This window comes from Notamacropus eugenii, chromosome 2 (genome assembly GCF_028372415.1).
Source record: "Notamacropus eugenii isolate mMacEug1 chromosome 2, mMacEug1.pri_v2, whole genome shotgun sequence".
Lineage (NCBI taxonomy): Eukaryota > Metazoa > Chordata > Mammalia > Diprotodontia > Macropodidae > Notamacropus > Notamacropus eugenii.
The window spans coordinates 356,081,317-356,099,376 of NC_092873.1; the positions used below are offsets into that span (position 1 = coordinate 356,081,317).

Sequence of the window (18,060 nt, forward strand, 5' to 3'; positions counted from 1 at the left end):
ATGGGGGACAGGATAGGATGGAGGGAAATATAGTTAGTCCTATACAACACAACTATTATGGAAGTCATTTGCAAAACTACACAGATATGGCCTATATTGAATTGCTTGCCTTCCAAAGGGAAGGGGTGGGGAGGGAGGGAGGAAGAGAAGTTGGAACTCAAAGTGTTAGGATCAACTGTCGAGTAATGTGCTTGCCACTAGGAAATAAGAAAAACAGGTAAAGGGGTATAGAAAGCTATCTGCCCCTACAGGACAAAAGAGAAGATGGAGACAAGGGCAGAGAGAGATGATAGAAGAGAGAGCAGATTGGTCATAGGGGCAATTAGAATGTTTGGTGTTTGGGGGGGGAGGGGATAAAAGGGGAGAAAATTTGTAACCCAAAATTTTGTGAAAATGAATGTTAAAAGTTAAATAAATAAATTTAATAATAAAAAAAAAAAAAAAAAGACTTGGCCATGGTCTTGCTCTTCACTTCCCTTTCCCCAGCACTCTTACCTAATATATCAGGGTCTTCTTTTTTGGTCCTTGATACTGTGACGTTGGGGGTTGGGGCTGGATCTGCTCTGAAGATTTCTACCCCTGAAGGCAGAAGCTCAAAGTTAGGATCAAGTTCAAGGATCATCTGGTTGAGGCTCTCTAGGGAGAAATCAATGGAGGAAGCCAGTTCGTCAGTCCATCCTGTATCCTGCTGCACTCTGGGCTGGGGAAGGCAATTCGACCTGGTCCCTGCTGCTGCTGCCTGTCCTGCTCCAGGAGTGTGGAGGCTCAGGACACAGCTGCCCCTGCTGGGGAGTGGTTGCCCCTTGCCAGGTGTGGGGGCCATCAGGACCTGGGCCCCCCAGCCTTCAGTGGTATAGTACGGACACTGGGGAGCCAGGTTGGTGCTCCGGGTGGGAAGAAAGCTGTTCCTGGTCTCCTCTTGAGGGCCTACACAAACAGCATGGCCTGCTCTCAGCATCTGGCTGGACATTACTTGGGACATGGTCAGTGCAGACTTGTGGCTTGGCATTCACCCTCCCGCGGTCCTTGTTCCAGTCTTGATCAGGAGGTTTTCCTTAGCTTCAAGTGTCCAGTGAGATCTGGAATAGGTAAGGCACAAGAAAAGATTAGGTTGGATCATTTAGAAATACTGGGCTCCCAGAATTCAGGCCCTTCCATGACACCTTCCCCAAGTTCTCCTGGGCATCACTGAAATCTTCAGATTGTCCCCAGAGCAAGGAGGAAATGAAATGTCAGGCTGAGAGCCCCTGGTGCAGGGGTCCTTAACCTTTTTGGTGTCTTATATTCCTTGGGCGGTCTGGTGAAAACTATGGGCCCCTTCTCAGAATTATATTTTTAAATGCATAAAATAAAATACACAGGATTACAAAGAAACCAATTTTATTGAAATAAAGATATGTTAATACTTTCCCCATCCAAGTTTGCAGAGCTCTTGAAATCTATCCATATATTCCTTGGGAGCCAGTGAGTCCCAGGTTAAGAACTCCTGATCTGGGGCGTGGCCAATGTAATCTTGCTCATAGGTAGGGGGATAGATAAAACAACCACTCTAGGGTTAACTTAACATGTCTTGAGAGAAGCAACCTGGTAAGAACTGGAATGAACCCTGGACTGGGAGTTAGGAAATCTAGGTTTGATCCTAGCTCTGAACTCTTCTTAGCTGTGTGATCCTGGGAAAGAAACTTAACCTCTCTGAACCTTGGTTACCAAATCAATAAAATGGGGATAGCATCACCTATAGAGTCCTTAGGGCAGCTAGATAGCTCAGAGGATAGAATACTGGACCTGGAATCAGGAAGGCCTCAGTTCAAATACAGCATCACATTTACTAATTGTGTGACCCTGGGCTAGTCACTTAACCTCTGTTTGCCTTAATCCACTGGAGAAGGAAATGGTAAATCACTCCAGTAACTTAGTCAAAAAAACATGGACAGTATAGGGTCATGAAGAGTCAGACACATCTAAACAACAATAACATATAGTATCTACCATTTTATAGATGAGGAAACTGAGGCTAGCAGAGGTTAAATGATTAGACCAAGGTCATATAGCTAGTAAGTATCTGAGGCTGGACTTGAATTTAGGTCTTCCTGACTCTAGATCCAGTGCTCTACGTACTGGGCCACACTGCCTCCCAGAGAGCCATCCCTTCAGGATGGGTCCTGGACCTGTGATTTCATTGGCATGGGATTCAAAATCTACCCCCAATGCAAACTAGAATTTTCACTGTGCCTTAGAGTTCTGGAGATCTGAGAGGGCCACATAGCCAGGACATGTCCCAGGCAGGGCCTGAAATCAGCCTTTCCTAGCTCGGTGCTTTTCCATCTCTCAGATCTTCTGATCAAGGAGAAATAAAAGGGAAACAAGATAACAGGTCAGCAAAATGAACGGACCTGCTTCAAAAGTTTGGCATTGTATGCCATATTCCACACTCATAGTTCAGAACTTACCTTCTTTTGGGGGGAGCAACATATACACTGAAAATTAAATACAAAAGATATGCAAAGCAGTTTCTAAAGAGAGGGCATTGTCCACTGGGGAAAACAGGGCAGACTTCCTATAGGAGGAGTTTTAAAGGAACCCCCTTTCTTACTCTCTTTTTGGAGTCTCACAACAACCCTGTGAGAAAGGTGCCAAATAGATTATTATTCCTATTTTACAGATGAGAAAATGAAGACTGAGAGAAGTGGTGTACCAGAGTCCTGATCTCTGCTTCCTTCATAAGCACTTTCTCTCATTTGGGATGAGAGCTTCTGTTCCCCAGTCTTTCTCTCTCCCTTTCTTTCTCTCTCTTTCTTCTTCCCCATCCTTTTTTCTTTCTTTTCCTTCCTTCCTTCTTTTCTTCTTTCTCTTTTTCCTTTCTGCTTTTTTCCCCTTCATTCTTTTTTCTTCCCTCCCTTCTTTGTTTCCTCTCTCCTTCCCTCTTTCTCTCTTTCCTCCTTTCTCTCTTTCCCCCTTCTTTCCTTTCTTCTCCTTCTCCTCCTTTTTCTCTTTTGCCTTTTACATGAAGAAGCAGAGGCCTGGCTTTTGTTTGGCTTTAGTCCAGACTGCTTTTTGGCTGCTATGATTGGCTGGCATCCATTTTCCTGATTCACACTAGGATGGGTCTGGGATGCTCGGAAACTCCTGTCTTCTTGCTACGGCAATGAGGGCAATCATTATCTCCAGAGAGCTGGGGGAGGTTGTTGTGTATCTAGAATTGATTAGGGGCATAGGGATCAAGAGGATGAATCCACCTTGACAGGGCCAGGCTTGTGGCTCCCAAGGTGTCATGGGGACTCAGGCTGCTAAGGCTGCATCTTGGAGGATGTCCATAAATGGAAATGGGAAGGAGCCAGAGAGGTCTCCTTCCCACTACCTAGGCTCAGGGCAGCTGAGGATACTGGAAGATGATTTTTCCATGATTATGCTCAAGTCTCTGTGACATCAGGATAAGATCTCAAAGCACTTTATAGTATACATCCTGAAGGGGTGGCAGTTGTGAAGTCTGCCATAGGCTCCGTCCTTCTGGGAAGATGGATCAACTGCCTAGAGTTATGTCGAGAGCTCTGCCTGGACTCAGGGTGGAGAAGAAGGCTTAGGTACAAATTCCGTCTCAGAAACCTACTGGCCATGTGAGCCTGGGCAAATCACTCAACCTGTCCATGTTGTAGTCTAACAATACTCAAAACATGGTCTTTAAACTGGCGTGAAGGATGTGTGTCCCCAAGACCCTTTCAGGGGGTCCTTGTCTTCAAAATTATTTTCATGATAATATTAAGATGTCATTTCTGTAACTCACATAAGCAAAATCTCTTTGGGGTCCTCAGTAATTTTTAAGGGTGTAAATGAGTCCAGAGGCTAAACTGAGAACTATTGCTCTAGGCAACTCTTTAAACTAAAAGATCTGCCTTTTTGGTAGAGACCATTTCCTGATCTGGGAATTCTCCCTCCCAGCTGCAGCCCCGATCTCTGTAAAATAAAGAAGTTGGACCAGAAGATCTAATTTGAGTTCAGACATTTCTGCAACCCCGTGAAATGCAGTCTTTCACATAGACTTGACACAAGGTATATATTTCCTCCTCCCTCTTTCCTCCCCCACAATATTTTCTTTTCTGAAATGGGAAAATCAGAGAAAGAGAGAGATGATCTGAGTCACAGAGAGTGTTGAGGGCAGGGATGGAACAGGCTCCTCTTTGAATTCTCCTTGCTTTTTGTGGTTACTGAAAAAAATCATTAGAACTTCTGGCTTCAATAATCCCAGCAGCTCCACCCGGAAGGGATTTTGTCTCTCTCTATCTCATCTCCTACCCAACAAATACCCTGAGAGCTCCTTGGGGTCAGGTCAGTTGACATTCAGTCGTGTCTAACTCTTCATGATCTCATTTGGAGTTTTCTTGGCAAAGATACTGGAGTGGTTTGTCATTTCCTTTTCCAGTTCATTTTACAGATGAGGAAACTGAGACCAACAGGGTTAAGTGACTTGCTTAGGGTTACACAGTTAGTTAGTTTTTTGAGGCCAGATTTTAACTCAGCAAGATGAGCTTTCCTAACTTCAGGCTCTATGCACTGGGACACCTAGCTGCCTACCAAACTCCCTGGGGTAGGGAAAGTGAATAGTCAGTCGGTCAGATGACTTTGGTCTGGACCCTGTCTCTTCCATATCTCTCAGGGTCCAGCACTGCATTTTTGTTCTCTGAATCACACATCTAAGAGGGGGAGGGAAGGCTGGCTATCACAATTTTGTGTGTAAGTGGGAAGGGGCACAACACAACTAGGGTCCTCTAGCCTCTCCTTCATTTTAGAGGGGAGAGGGCTCAACTGAGCTCCTCTCCATAGATTGGTGGAATGAGGTAGGGGATTTTCATGAAAATAATGAGTCAGAAGCATAGCTAATAGCCCCTGAAGGGTAAATATAGTAGGTGCCAGATGATATAGCCTGTTGAAGCAAGGGTGTGGGGTAAGAACTCATGGAAAGAATTCTGGCTTTGGAGTCAAAAAGATCTGGGTTCAGATCCCAGCTGTGCCAAATTCTTAAATGTGTAACATTGGGCAAGGCACTTCCCCTGTCTACACAGTTTCCTTTTTTGTAAAATGAGAAAGGTGGAGTAAATGACCTCTGAGGGGCAGCAAGGTGGCGCAGTGGATAGAGCACCAGACTTGAACTCAGGAAGATGAGTCTTCTTGAGTTTAAATCTGGCCTCAGACACTTACTGTGTAACCCTGAGGCAAGTCACTTCATCATGTTTGCCTCAGTTTCCTCATCAGTAAAATAAGCTGGAGAAGGACATGGCAAACCACTCCTGTATCTTGCCAAGAAAACCCCAAATGGGGTCACAAAGAGTTGGACACAACAGAAATGACTGAATAACCCCAACAAAGGTCCCTTTCACTTTATGGTCACAGATGACAAATCCAGTCTTGTCCCTAGAAGCTACATCTCCATCAACATCCTGCCTGGCTCTCATAGCATGTGCAATCCATCTCTGGGCTAATGGGATCACAGAATTTGCACCCTGGGCATCATCTAGTTCTGCCCCCACCCCTTATTTTTTAAAGATGATTAAAACGAGGCTCAGAGAGATTAAGGGAATTGCCCAAAGGCACACAGATGTTCAGTTTCAGAGCACAGATGTGAACCCAGGTCCTCTGACTCCAGAGGCTTGAGGATTTTCCAAGGTCCTCTAAGTAGCAGTGGGCAGAACCAGGATTCACCACTGATTCTCCACAGAGATGGCTAGATCTTTACCTTTGACCCACCCTCCCCCCATTAAACTGTGAGCTCCTTGAGGTCAAGGAGTAGGTCTTTTTGCCTTTCTTTGGACCCTTTTAGCATTTAGCACAAAGCAGGCACTTAAATGCTTGTTGACTTCAATCTTTGTGTTCTTATTCCCAAAGAAAAAAAAACCGGGCTGGTGATGATGATATAATCATAAAGGCGATAATAATATATACTAATAAATAATAATTATTTGTATAATAATACATGCTATTAATAATAAACAATGTTAATAACAATCATAATGATAATATTAATAATTTACAAAGCCCCCATATAATATGGGGGAAGATGCAAAGGGTTAAAGGGAGTGACCTGACAGGAGAGGATAATCAGAACTTCCCCCCTCCCCTATCTCATTCCCCCAAAGGCTTAATTAATCTTGATTTGGGAGGCTACCTGTGAACCAGCTGCCTGGGTCCACCTCGGATGGGATGCTTTCCCTGAGGCTCTCCTGCTGTAACTGGTCTCCCGGGACGGAGGCGGGCTCCACGGCCAGGTGCGGCGTGTACTGAGGCTCTAGGCTACCCCGCACTTCTTAAAGAGCATCTTTTCCGCCCTCCCTCCGGGGCCCCAGCACTTGGGCTTGACAGCGGGTAGACGCCCCTCCCATTTCCTCTCCTCCCTCTGGATTTCGGGCTAGCTAGCCTCAGGTGTGCCTCAGGTGGGGCTGGCGCGGGGCAGGGGCGGAAGTGAAGCAATGGGGTGCTGGAATCTGAGTTCACTGAGGAGGCAGGGCGGGAGCCCGTGGGCATCAGGCAGGGGTGGGTGGGGAGGATGGGGAAGGAGACTGAGTGTCTCCCAAGCTGGACTCGCCTCTCAGGTGCCAGCATCGCAGCTGCCCTGGGCTGCCTCAGCCTGCAGACTGGCGGTCTCGGGCCAGGAGTGCCCCTCTTCCGTGTGCAGCAGGATTGTTTTACTCTCAGGTGTCCAGGAGCGCAGCCGCAGGGAGGGACGTGATTGGAAAATAGGAAATCAGCTAGCTTCGTTACCCTTCGAGTTTCTCCTAGCACTGGGGGGGCTTTCCTTAGGCTTCTTCAATAGTAAAGGATGGTATAGTTAATAAGCCAACAAGCATTTTATTAAGCGCTTACTTATTATGGCCCAGGCACTGTGCTGGGAATTGGGGATACAAAGAAAGGCAAAAAACCCCAAACCAACCCAACCCAAAAATGGCACAAACAAACCTAGTCCTCAGCCCGAGGGAGGTCCCTCAAAGGGAGAAGGGGATAAACAAATGGGTTTAGAGCTGAACTGGTCAATTGATCTACTTCGCTTTGAGGCTTTTCCGTTATTCTTATTTTTATAAACCTTGCCTCACCGGGCTATTGTAAGAACTGCACTTTATAAACCTTAAAGCTCTATAGAAATGTGAATTATTATTTTTAGTAGGAAGGAGGGAAGGGAAAAAATATTTATTAAGCACCTATTATGTGCCAGGGGCAGCTGTGTGTCACAGTGAAAAGAGTGCCAGACTTGAAGCAGGAAAACTCTTATTCCTGAATTCAAATTTTCCCTCATATACTAATTATGTGACCTTGGGCAAGTCATTGATCCTGTTTGTCTCAGTTTCCTCATCTATAAAATGAGCTGGAGTAGGAAATAGCAAATCGCTCCAGTATCTTTGCCCATAAAACCTCAGATGGGGTTACAAAGAGTCAGGCAGGACAATAAAAATCTGTGCCAGGCACTGTCCTGAGTGCTTTACGAATATCTTGTTTGATCCTCATAAGTATCCCTGAGAGGAGAATGCTATTATCATGTATTTTACAGCAAAGGAACCTGAGACAAACAGAGGTTCTGGGACTCAGCCTGGCAGCACACAGCTGGTAAGTGTCTGACTCAAAGTCCAGTGCTCTCTTGGCCCACCCAGCTGCTCTAGGAAGGTATTAGTATATTATATTACAATTCTTAGTCATAGATAAAATGCTCAGCTCAGGTGTCATCACCCTCAGGAAGTCTCTCCTGTCTTCCCCAATGATTAACTCTTTCACCTCTTGAAATTTCTTGGTATTACCTGGAATATGCTTTGTTTCTCTGTGCCCTTGTTGAATTCCCATAGTAGAATGGAAACTCCTTGAGAGCAAGGGCTATTTTGGTTTTGCCACTGTTATATACTTTAGGCACTTAATAAATGTTTATAAATATACTTGTCTACTTTAGGCATTTAATAAATATTTAGAAGTATTCTTTAGGAACTTAATAAATGTTCATCAGTATAATTTGAGTATTCAATAAATGTTTATAACTATACTTGTATACTTTAGGCATTTAATAAACATTTATAAATATACTTTAGGCATTTAATAAATGTTGGTTGTAAACTCCCTCATGGTAGAGACCACTATACCATACTTATATTTGTATCTCCCAGCAGTGTTCAGCTCATAGTAGATTAAATGGCTTTAATTTTTGAAAATTTGCTACGGACTTAAGAAACACTACATTGAAATGAATGTTTTCAGAGACAAAGTAAAAGGAATATTGAGGATTGTACAAAGAGTTGTGAATCTCTGCTACGTGCAACTTGTTTTCCCCCCCAACCCCCCCAAGTCTATAACAGATTCAACATGTCATTTTCAAAGCTGTCGTGCTTGTCTGTGTTCTCTTCTGGCCATCCTTCTGTTATATTCATTTAAAAAAAACCAACACTTCAATGACTTCTATTTCTTTTCTTTTCAATTGACTAAATGGAGATGGAGTCTGAACTCTGTTGAAAAGCGCAAGGGATAACAGATGACTAACCTATCTCTGCACTAGTACCCATGGAAGGCTACAAGTCCTAGAGGAAACCCTCTAGCAAATTGGGCACATCTTCTGTGGTAGATCAGTGGAGAAGCATGGACAAGAATGGCACAAGATGAAAAGTCATATTCATGAAAAGCCTAATTCTGAAATTACAATCTGCAGTAGTGGGAGTACCTACATGTATGAGATCATAGATCCCTTGAATTATTGGAAAATGGCCTCAGTTTTGGAAGATACACTTTGGAGGATGCACAAAGTAGATACACTTTGGAGAAGAGAGGGACAAAGCTCTAATGCTGGGATGTAATGTAAGTGATGAAGGGCACTGCTGTTTCCAAGGGGGAGGTGAAATTCTTTTCTACTTCCAGACAATAACAGGGATAAGGGAGAACTATTTTCTCCCAATGCTACCCCTGTAGGGAGACTCTGATCTGATCAATCCTTTGCCTCATTTCCTCCTATCTGAAGGCAAAGGGTCATTTCAGCCCCTGTGTGGTGTTCATGTGAACACAAAGAACCAACCATTTTCTCCCACCCCATTAGGGTGCAGTCCCCAGTCAAAAACCACAGCTTTAGAATATGTCTTCCACTCATCATTGCATAGGTTAAAATGGAAGATGGACATTGAAGTTATGCCAGGCCCCATGACTCTACAATAACGTAGGTTTAAATCTTGGTGCTGCTATTGATTTGCTGAGTTGCTTTAGGAAAGTCAGCTAAAGTTTCTAGGCCTCTTTCCCCCCTTCCTTCTCTTCAAGGAGAGAATTAGCTAGTTGAATAAAATACAAATTTTTTAACCTGACATTCTCAGTCCTCTATAGTCTAACTCCAATCTTCCTTTCTAACCTTATTTCTCAAAAAAATTTTTTTCTTAAATTTTTAAAAATTCTGAACTTAAATGTTAAATAAAACAGACATTTTCATATTCATAGTAGAACAACAACAAAAAAGAGCATTGAATATGAAGTCACAAATCTCTATTATGTGCAGCTTACTTTTCTTTAATAATAAATTTAACATGTAATTTTCAAAGCTGTCCTACTTAGTCTGTGATTCTTTCTGGATTTCATTCTGTTCCCTTCTGTGCATTTAAAAATACTTCAATATTTTCCGTCTGTCTCTCTCTTCCTTCCTTCCTTTCTTCTTTCCTTCCTTCCTTCCTTCCTTCCTTCCTTCCTTCCTTCCTTCCTTCCTTCCTTCCATCTTTTCTCCTCTTTCTCTATTTTTCTTTCTCTCTCGTTCTTTTTTAGTCACCCTATTCCCTAGTCTACCTTTTCCTCTTATCCTGTTTTTTTCTTTCCAGCTGTATTTCATACTAATCTCATTTACATACTCTAGATTTAGCCAAAATGGACTAGTTACTGTTCCTCAGTCTTGTTCTTCTCTCTCTTGCCTCCACTGAATTTACTTCTGTTGTTCACCATTCTTGGAACAGGTTCTTCTCAATGGCCTGTGTATGTGTGTGTGTACATATATAATGTCTATAAATTTAAGGTTTGCAAAACACTTTACAGATATCTCTTTCCCCATATGTATAAGAGCACCACTATAACTTTCTAGTCAGAGTTTGAAGAATCATGGAAGGTTTCATGGAAGTGGCAGCACCTGAACTGGGTCTTGAAAAAAGGTAGATATGTTATTCTCTCTTTAGGTAGATATGTTATTCAAGAAGCTGCCACGGAGGTCTAAGGGCCTGATCAGTGTCCTGGGGAGACACTGAATCTCATTATATTATTGTTATACTCTTTACTCACTGCAATCTAATCCTGAAGGTGAAGACGTAAGAGGAGATTATTCAAGGCATGGGGTGGGAGGGCAGGAGTGAGCAAAAACATAGAGAGGGAAAGGGCAGAATAGAATACAGGAATGATGAGAGTAGGCCAGTTTAGATAGAACATTGACTACTTTTCGAGTCTTCTTACACTTTACCTCCCTTCAGGTACTCTTGGATCCAGTGGCATGGCCTCCTTGATTCATCTTTCCACTCAATAAATTGTAATGATTAGCTATTGCCTCTAGAATCAAGTACAAAATCCTGTTTAACCTTTAAAGCCCTTGATAGCCTGACCCCTTCCTACCTTTCCAGTCTTCTTATACCTTACTTCCCACCCACATATTCTTTGATCCAATGACAATATGTTTCAAGTCTTTATCAATGTGTGTTTATGAATATTTGTGTTTTAAGCATTTCTTTTGTAGTAGAGGGAATAAATAGCTGTCCTATACCTGATCTACACTGTACATTGAATACTGTTCTACTCCCTTTTGGAGAAATCCTAGATTGAGTTGAACTAAGCTTCAAGTGATGTTCTTCAGGGTTCTGAGGTTGAGGCTTAAAGAGCCAGAGAGTATGAGAAAAAAAAGCCTGACTCCTCTCTTTACAGGAGAGGTTCCCACAGGAACCTCTATAACCCCTATAACCTGTGAACTTGGACCCAAATCTCAGGCCCCTTGTGTTGTTGTTGTGTTTGTCCTTTGTTCTTGAAGAGGACCATGACATCAGGGAGATGATGATGTGACTTGTAGTTGACTTTGATTGGAGTGAGGGAGGGCTGTGCAAGGTCACCAACCTCACTTCCTTCTCCTGAGTCATCTGGGTCTAGTGGTCAGATATTCATCAAGATGACTGGAGATGACCCCTAGAGCTCCTTAGTTGGGGAAGGTATCCTCAGTCTTATGGGTTCAGAAGGCCTACTGACACATGGAGAAAAGTAAGACTATTTACTTTGATGTCTCTCCTCTTTCTTGAACTCAATGCCCTTTATCTCTTTTCTGCAGTTTGTGATGAAGAGGTTGCCTCTCCTTGCCAAAACCAGCTCCTTTACATGTACCCTTGTTTCCATTTGCTCCTGTTCTCTTCATCAGATTGACCGCTCTTTATCTCTAATCTTCAATCTTTCTCTATCTCCTGATGGTATTAATGGCCAAATCTTGTCATTTCTATTTTCATACAAATTCTGTTCTGTTCTTTACATTCTCACCATTTCCACATTAGTTCAGGCCCTTATCATGTCCTGTCTGGGCTATTACCTCCTTGAGGGTTTGTATCTATTTTATATATATATTTTGTGGTTCAATCATTATGACATATATATTATACATGCATTTTTGTTATATACATTATATATATAAACTAGAATCATAGGGTCATTTACAGATGAGGAAACTGAGGCAAACAGGGTTAAGTGACTTACCCAGGGTCAAACATCTATTAAGCTGTTTTTGAGGCTGGATTTGAACTCAGGTTGTCTTGACTCCAGGCCCTGTTCTCTATCCGCTGCCCCATCTTGCTGCCCCCATCTTTGTTTACTCAGTACCAAGCATACAATTTTTTGTTGGATTTAATTGAAGTGCTAGCAGGATTCCAAGAAATGAGGGGGATTATAGTGTTATCTTTTATCCTGTCAGATTCACTCTAGAAACCCTTCAATGAATGAGTCAAGGGCTATAGCAGGTTGGAGCGCACTGAGTCATCCTTATACCCCACACTCCCCAATTCCTGTGGCATTCATCTATGACACTGGTCAAGTACTGAATGTGTGACCTTGGATTCATTAATACCCTGTGCCATTCAGTTGAGCCAAACAGCCTCAGGGAGAAGAGCATAAGAAGTGTTTGGGCAGGCAGCCAGGGAGTGCAGTGGCTAAAAAGCTGAATATGGGGTCAGGAAGACCTTCATTCAAATCCTGCCTCAGATACTTATTAGCAGTGTGGTTCTGATCAAGTCACTTAACCTCTCCTGGCCTCAGTTTCCTCATCTGTAAAATGGGGAAAAGAGTAGCACCTACCTTGTAAGATTGTTGTGAGGGTCAGATGACATATAAAAAGTACTTTGCAAAACTCAAAAGTGCTATATAAATGTTTGTAGTTATTATTATCAGGGTAACAACCCACAACTGAGTCACAGTCCCCTTTGACAAACTGATGACACCTATTGGGCAGTCTCCAAAGAATGTTTTTAAACAATTGAAGGGAATGCTAAATTGCAGTTAGACGTTAGTGAAAATAAAGATGTAATCGTTTTCCCATTCAAGTCCACAGACTCCCCTCAAATCTAACCATGAACACCTGGGGTCCATGGACCCCAGGTTAAGAATGCTTGCTTTAGAACAATGTCAGGAATATTCATTAACTCCCTGTGTGACCTCCATTGAGTTACTCTCCCTCTTTGGGAGTCAGTTTCCTGCTCTAAAAATTTTGGGGGGTTGCCTTGTACTATCAGGTTACCTCCAGCTGTAACAGTCTAGGGAAATCAGCTTTGATCACACCCAGAAAAGAGGCAGGCCCCAAAGCGGGAATCAATAGACCCACCCTGGGTCAAGAATGAGACCCATGCTGGAATTGCAAGGCTGAAGGCCTACCTTCTCAGGATTCCTTCTCCTTTGTCCCCAGCTGACCTTGAGCTAAGCCCTGCTGCGTGCTTTGGGTTTGTTATTGTGGTGGTGAAGCCTGGCCTGGCTCCCCCCTGCAGAGCAGGAGGAGAGGGTTCCAAGGGCCGAATTCCTTTCCAAATGATATTCCCGTGGTTTGCTGAGCTGAGGCTTCCACAGAGAGAACAAACAATTTGGTATTAAATGTCACTGCAAAACAGACTCTGCCAATGAAGGTCTGAGTTGTCTCATTAGGGCGGGCAATGGTTTCCTCCTCCCCACCTCCCCAAGTTCCAAGCTGGACTCTCTTTGCCTCCTATAATCTCTTGTGTTTCGCAATCTTGGTATCCCAAGGCCTTCCTAAAGCCCAACCCTGCTTCCCCACCACCACCTCAGCCAACCCTTGAATCCAGCTTTCATCACAGGCTTTTGGCTTTCCTGGGAGCAGGACGCCCTGCTCCAGAAACTAATGTTGCTGGAGTTTGCTGGAAATCCCTGTCCCCTCCCTTTGAAGGGTCTGGGGAACCATCAGCACCATCTGTCTCCACCCCCTCGGAGCCAGGCTCTAAGATTAGGTTGCAATGTGTATGGAGCGGTGAGACTTGTTGTCTCCCCTGGGTCCCTTGAGGCTCCTGGGTCAGCTCTTGGGCCTCAGTGACAGCTTCTAGGATTACAGACCCCTACAGGCTAAGCAGCCAGGAAAAAGGTGGCCAGAGGCAGGCCTGTTCCAGGGTACCTTTTCTGACTGTAAGTAAACAGTCAAACTAAGAACAATCCTTTATTCAGCATCAATTCACTGCCATGCAGTGTTTAGATAGCCTGGAATGTCTAGGTACCCCACACCAACCCGATTGCAAATACTTTCCAAATCTCCAGTATCTCCACTCTTCAGTCAATCAATATTTGCCTCCTATGTGACTGACCCTGTGCTTGTCAATGAGAACATGAAGGCAAAAGTAAAATAATTCCTACCTTCAAGAAGCTTGGAGTCTACCTGGGAGAGACCAAATACGTGCGTGTGTGTGTCCATATGCGTGTAGTACAAAATAGATACAAAGAGATGTTGGGGAGGGGGAAGGCATTAACATCCGGGGGATCAGGAAAGGTGGCCCTAGATTGAGCCTTAAAGGAAACTAGAAATTCTGAAAGATACCATTGAGGAGGGAAGGCGTTTCAGGCATGAGGGAGATGAGTGTCCTATATGGCTGGACTAGAGTGTGGATGGAGGATGGTAAGGGGAAATAAGGTTGTAAAGGTAGGTTCCAGATCCTGAAAGGCTTTAAATGCCCAAGAGAGAGAAAATCCAGTTCAAAATGTCCAGCAGGCAGTTAATGTGAGACTGGAAGACTAGGGCTAGATACGTAGGTTGGAGTCGTCTGGGTAGAAATGATAATTAAACTCATGTGAGCTGAAGAGGTCATGGAGAGAGAGTATAAAGAGAGAAGGGAGGAGGGCTTAGGTCCTAGGACATAGCTTTGGAATATTTCCACAGTTAGGAGTCACACAATGGTTGGTGATCCATCAAAGGAGACTGAGGAGTGGTCAGATAGATAGGAGGAGAACCAAGAGAATGCTATGGAGACCCAGAGGGGAGGGGGTATCCAGGAGGAGAGGTTGGTCAGCAATGTCAAAAGCTTCATAGAGGTCAAGAAGGATGAAGATTTAGAACAGGCTATTCTATTTGGCGATTAAAGATGGTTGGTCTTTTGGAAGGGAGCAGCTAGATGGCGCAGTGGATAGAGACCCAGACTGAAGTCAAAGACTTCTCTTCCTGAGTTCAAATCGACCTCAGACACTTACTAGCTGTGTGACCTTGGGCAAGTTACTTAGCCCTGTTTGCCTTAGTTCCCTTTTCTGTAAAATGAGCTGAAAAAGGAAATGGCAAACCACTCTGGTTATCTTTACCAAGAAAACCCCTAATGGGGTCATGAAGAGTCGTCCATGACACAACAAACAACCACCACCACCTTTTGGAAGAAGGCAATTTTAGCTACATGAAGACGATAAGAATCAGGTTATAAGAGCCTGAGAAATGAGAGAGAGGAGAGGATGTAAAGGCAATGATTATAGACAACTTTTGCAAGGAGATGAGTTGAGAAAGAGAGAAGAGATAATGATAGGATCTAAACAGAGGAAAGTTGTTGGTTTTGTTGGTGTTTTGTTTTTTTCTAGGCTGAGGGAGACTTGAGTGTATTTGTAGGTAGCAGGGTAGCAGGTAGAGACAAGATTAAAGAGGAGGAGTCTTGTGGGCACAATGTGCTGAAGAAGATTCATTTTACAGATGAACAAACTAAGGACTAGAGAAGTTACGATCTAGTATGTAAAGGGATAGCTTTTTTAAAGAAAAATATATAGATAGGATAAGTCCTGGGAAGATGGCATATTCTAGGAACAGTTAGTAGTTCCATTTGTCTGGAAAACAGATCATATGAAGGAGAGTATATGTGAATTAAGGCTGAAAAGGTAATTTGGACCCAGATTGAGGGATGAGCATGAATCCAGGCCTGACACTCTAGCCACTGAGTCGACTAACTGCCTCAGATCCAAAGGATCTGAGTTCAAAGATGACTTCAGACACTTACTCACTATGTGACCCTGGGGAAGTTTTTTAACCTCTGCTTGCCTCAATTCCCTCATCTGAAAAATGAGGATAATAATAGTGCTTACCCGCTAGGGTTCTTGTGAGGATAAAACAATATAATACGTGTAAAGCACTTTGCAAATCTTAGAGTACCACATTAAAACTAGATATTATTAGACAGAACAATTTAGGGAGTTGGAATATCTGGGACTAGCGAGTTTTATACACTTCTAATTACCTTATCCCCGTGTATTGTTTCTGTCCTGAAGTATTCTCTTTTCCCTTATCAATGAACCCCAGAAATCATATTCTTGTGGCCTACAGTGTGTAGAGAGTTGGGGTAGAAGGAAAAGAGGAGACTGATGCTATGGTCAGGCAAGAAAAAAGGAAATTGGGACGTGATCTGAACCCTGACCAGCAATAGGTGAGGAAGGTTTAAGAAGCATTGACTTTAGAGGTCAGTGAAGGTTCATAGAGTCCAGAAAGGAGAAAGCATCTAGGTCAGAGACAAGGTCTCTAGGACTGCAGGAGCTGGAGTCCTGGGAGGAAAGGAATCAGTACAGTGAGGATGGAGTGTTGGAGTTCCAAGACTTGAATTTGAATCCTGGTTTTTCTGCCCAATGCTTGTGTGACCTTGGGCAAGTCCTTTCATCTCTATAGACCTCAGTTTCCTCATCTGTAAAACAAAGAAACATTGCTAGAAGGCTTCCAAAGTCCCTTCCAGCTCCAAAGCTATGTTAATCTTATGATCCAGAGCTGGATTCTTCCCTGGCTGGCATCACTAGGATGCTAACCAGCACTGCCAGAAGGGCAGTGAACTTAAGAACAGGAATTTATGATTCCCAAGCATCAGTTACCTGTACCCCATCTTCAACTTCACCCCATCTTAACCCCCACCCAGGGGATCTACACAAGTAGCATCTTCCCCCTTCCCCCAACCAGGTTAGTAACTGTCCAGAATTCATTCATTTACATTCAATAAACATGTATTAAGTGCCTGCTGTGCCCAAACTATGACAAGCAGTATTGCATAGTGGTGATAGAGATGGTCGGGGAGCCAGGAAGACTCTGGTTCAAGTCCTGCCTCTGACACAGTGACCTTGGTCAAGTCACTTAACCTCTTATTGATCTAGGCAACTTAGGTAATAAATTACGGGAAAGGTACAGACGTGCATTGTTCAAAGAAGTTTTCTCACCAGGAAGTTCCCTATTCCTTTTCTGTCACCTGGCCAATCCCTACCCCTAACTGCTAGGCAAGCCCAAACCCTTGGTTCTGGAATTACACTTGAAAGATAGAGTATATACACTTTCTTCTCATTGATATAAGCTGGTTCAACTCTAGCACTGCTTTCTCCGGGCAGAGAAGTGCTAGAGTACAAGAACCAATTTTAAAATTTTCAGTGCAGATCATTTACACCACAGAAACTGGCGAAGACAATAAATCAGGGTTTGATTGTTTTGTTGATTTTCTAGAGCTAAGAAAGTGACAGAGAAAATGTTAATAATGCAGATCAAAGTAAAAGACTATCAAGGATATATTGATCTTCTACCTCCCCCTTCCTGGTCAAGCTGATAATTAAATATTTACCAGCACACCCTTGGAATATGCACTAGTCCAGGTAGTTTCTTATCTTTGATGCAGGGGGCTGTTGGAGTCAGGGTTCTGTCTGACAGGTTGTTCCTTTGTCTGAATCAAGGAAGAAAATGTGTCTATTTCCTCTTCCAGTATCTGAGAACCTCACCCTAATGTGTCCGGGATTTATGGGGTTGTTTTAGGGAGTATGGTACTCAGGCTTCCTGCTTCCTGTCTCTCCAAAATTTTGGACAAAGAAGTTCTTTGATTTTTAAGTCTTAGATGTCAGAACTGGGGGTTCTGACAGTATTTCTTCTTACAGTCCTATCTTGATTTCCCGTCTCAAGCCTAAACTCTTTAAATCTACTAAAATTTTTTATTTAATTCAATTTTGTTTTATTTTCAAGTCTTCATTTTTTACTCTTCCATCCTCCTCTCCATTGAGAATATAAGAAAAACAAAACCCCTTTGACAAACACGTATAGTCAAGTAAAACTAATTCCTGCACTGGTCATGTCTAAGAAAAAGTCTTAATCTGTACCCCAAGTCCATCTATCAGGAGAGGAGCAACATGTTTCATCACGAGTCCTCTGGAATTGTTATTGGTCATTGTGCTGACTACAATTCCCAAGTTTTTCAAAGTTGTTTATCTTTGCAGTGTTTTGTCATTGTATAAATGGCCCTCCTAGTTCTGCTCACTTACCTCCGCTCAGTTCAAAAAAGTCTTCCTAGGTTTCTTTGAAACCATGCCCTTCATCATTTTCTATAGCACAATGGTATTCAACTCATTAGTATAAATGATAAGACTATTACTAATGCTCTCTTGGTGATCTCATTAGCTCCTATGGCTGTCATTGTCTTCTCTATGCAGATGATTCCTAATTCTGCATATACCTACAGACACACTGACTCACATCTGGATACACGGACACAGACAGACACAGACATATACACGTCCCAGTTTTAAGCTACTAAAGCTTAAAACTGCACTTATATTTGGAACTCTCAGTATATGTGTGTATACATATAC

The 18,060-nt window shown here is 43.1% G+C and overlaps 1 protein-coding gene and 1 long non-coding RNA gene across 5 annotated transcripts in view; one reads left to right on the forward strand and one right to left on the reverse strand.

Annotated features, from left to right (window-relative positions):
• The window catches only part of TNS4 (tensin 4), a 50,732-nt gene extending 37,605 nt beyond the window's left edge, over nt 1–13,127 (reverse strand). For 2 of the 3 annotated variants that reach the window (XM_072646370.1, XM_072646368.1), the window contains exons 1-2: nt 6,158–8,253; nt 496–1,079 (exon numbers count right to left, since the gene is read on the reverse strand). In XM_072646370.1, coding sequence (XP_072502471.1) covers nt 496–1,009 — 514 coding nt within the window. In that variant the 5' untranslated portion in view covers nt 1,010–1,079; nt 6,158–8,253. Of the gene's footprint in view, nt 1–495; nt 1,080–6,157; nt 8,254–12,867 lie in introns of those variants that run through there. The other variant, XM_072646369.1, reaches the window with a different exon arrangement.
• Nucleotides 1–18,060, forward strand: part of LOC140528488 (uncharacterized) — a 100,051-nt gene that overhangs the window by 33,978 nt on the left and 48,013 nt on the right. The gene's annotated exons all lie outside the window — the stretch shown is intronic.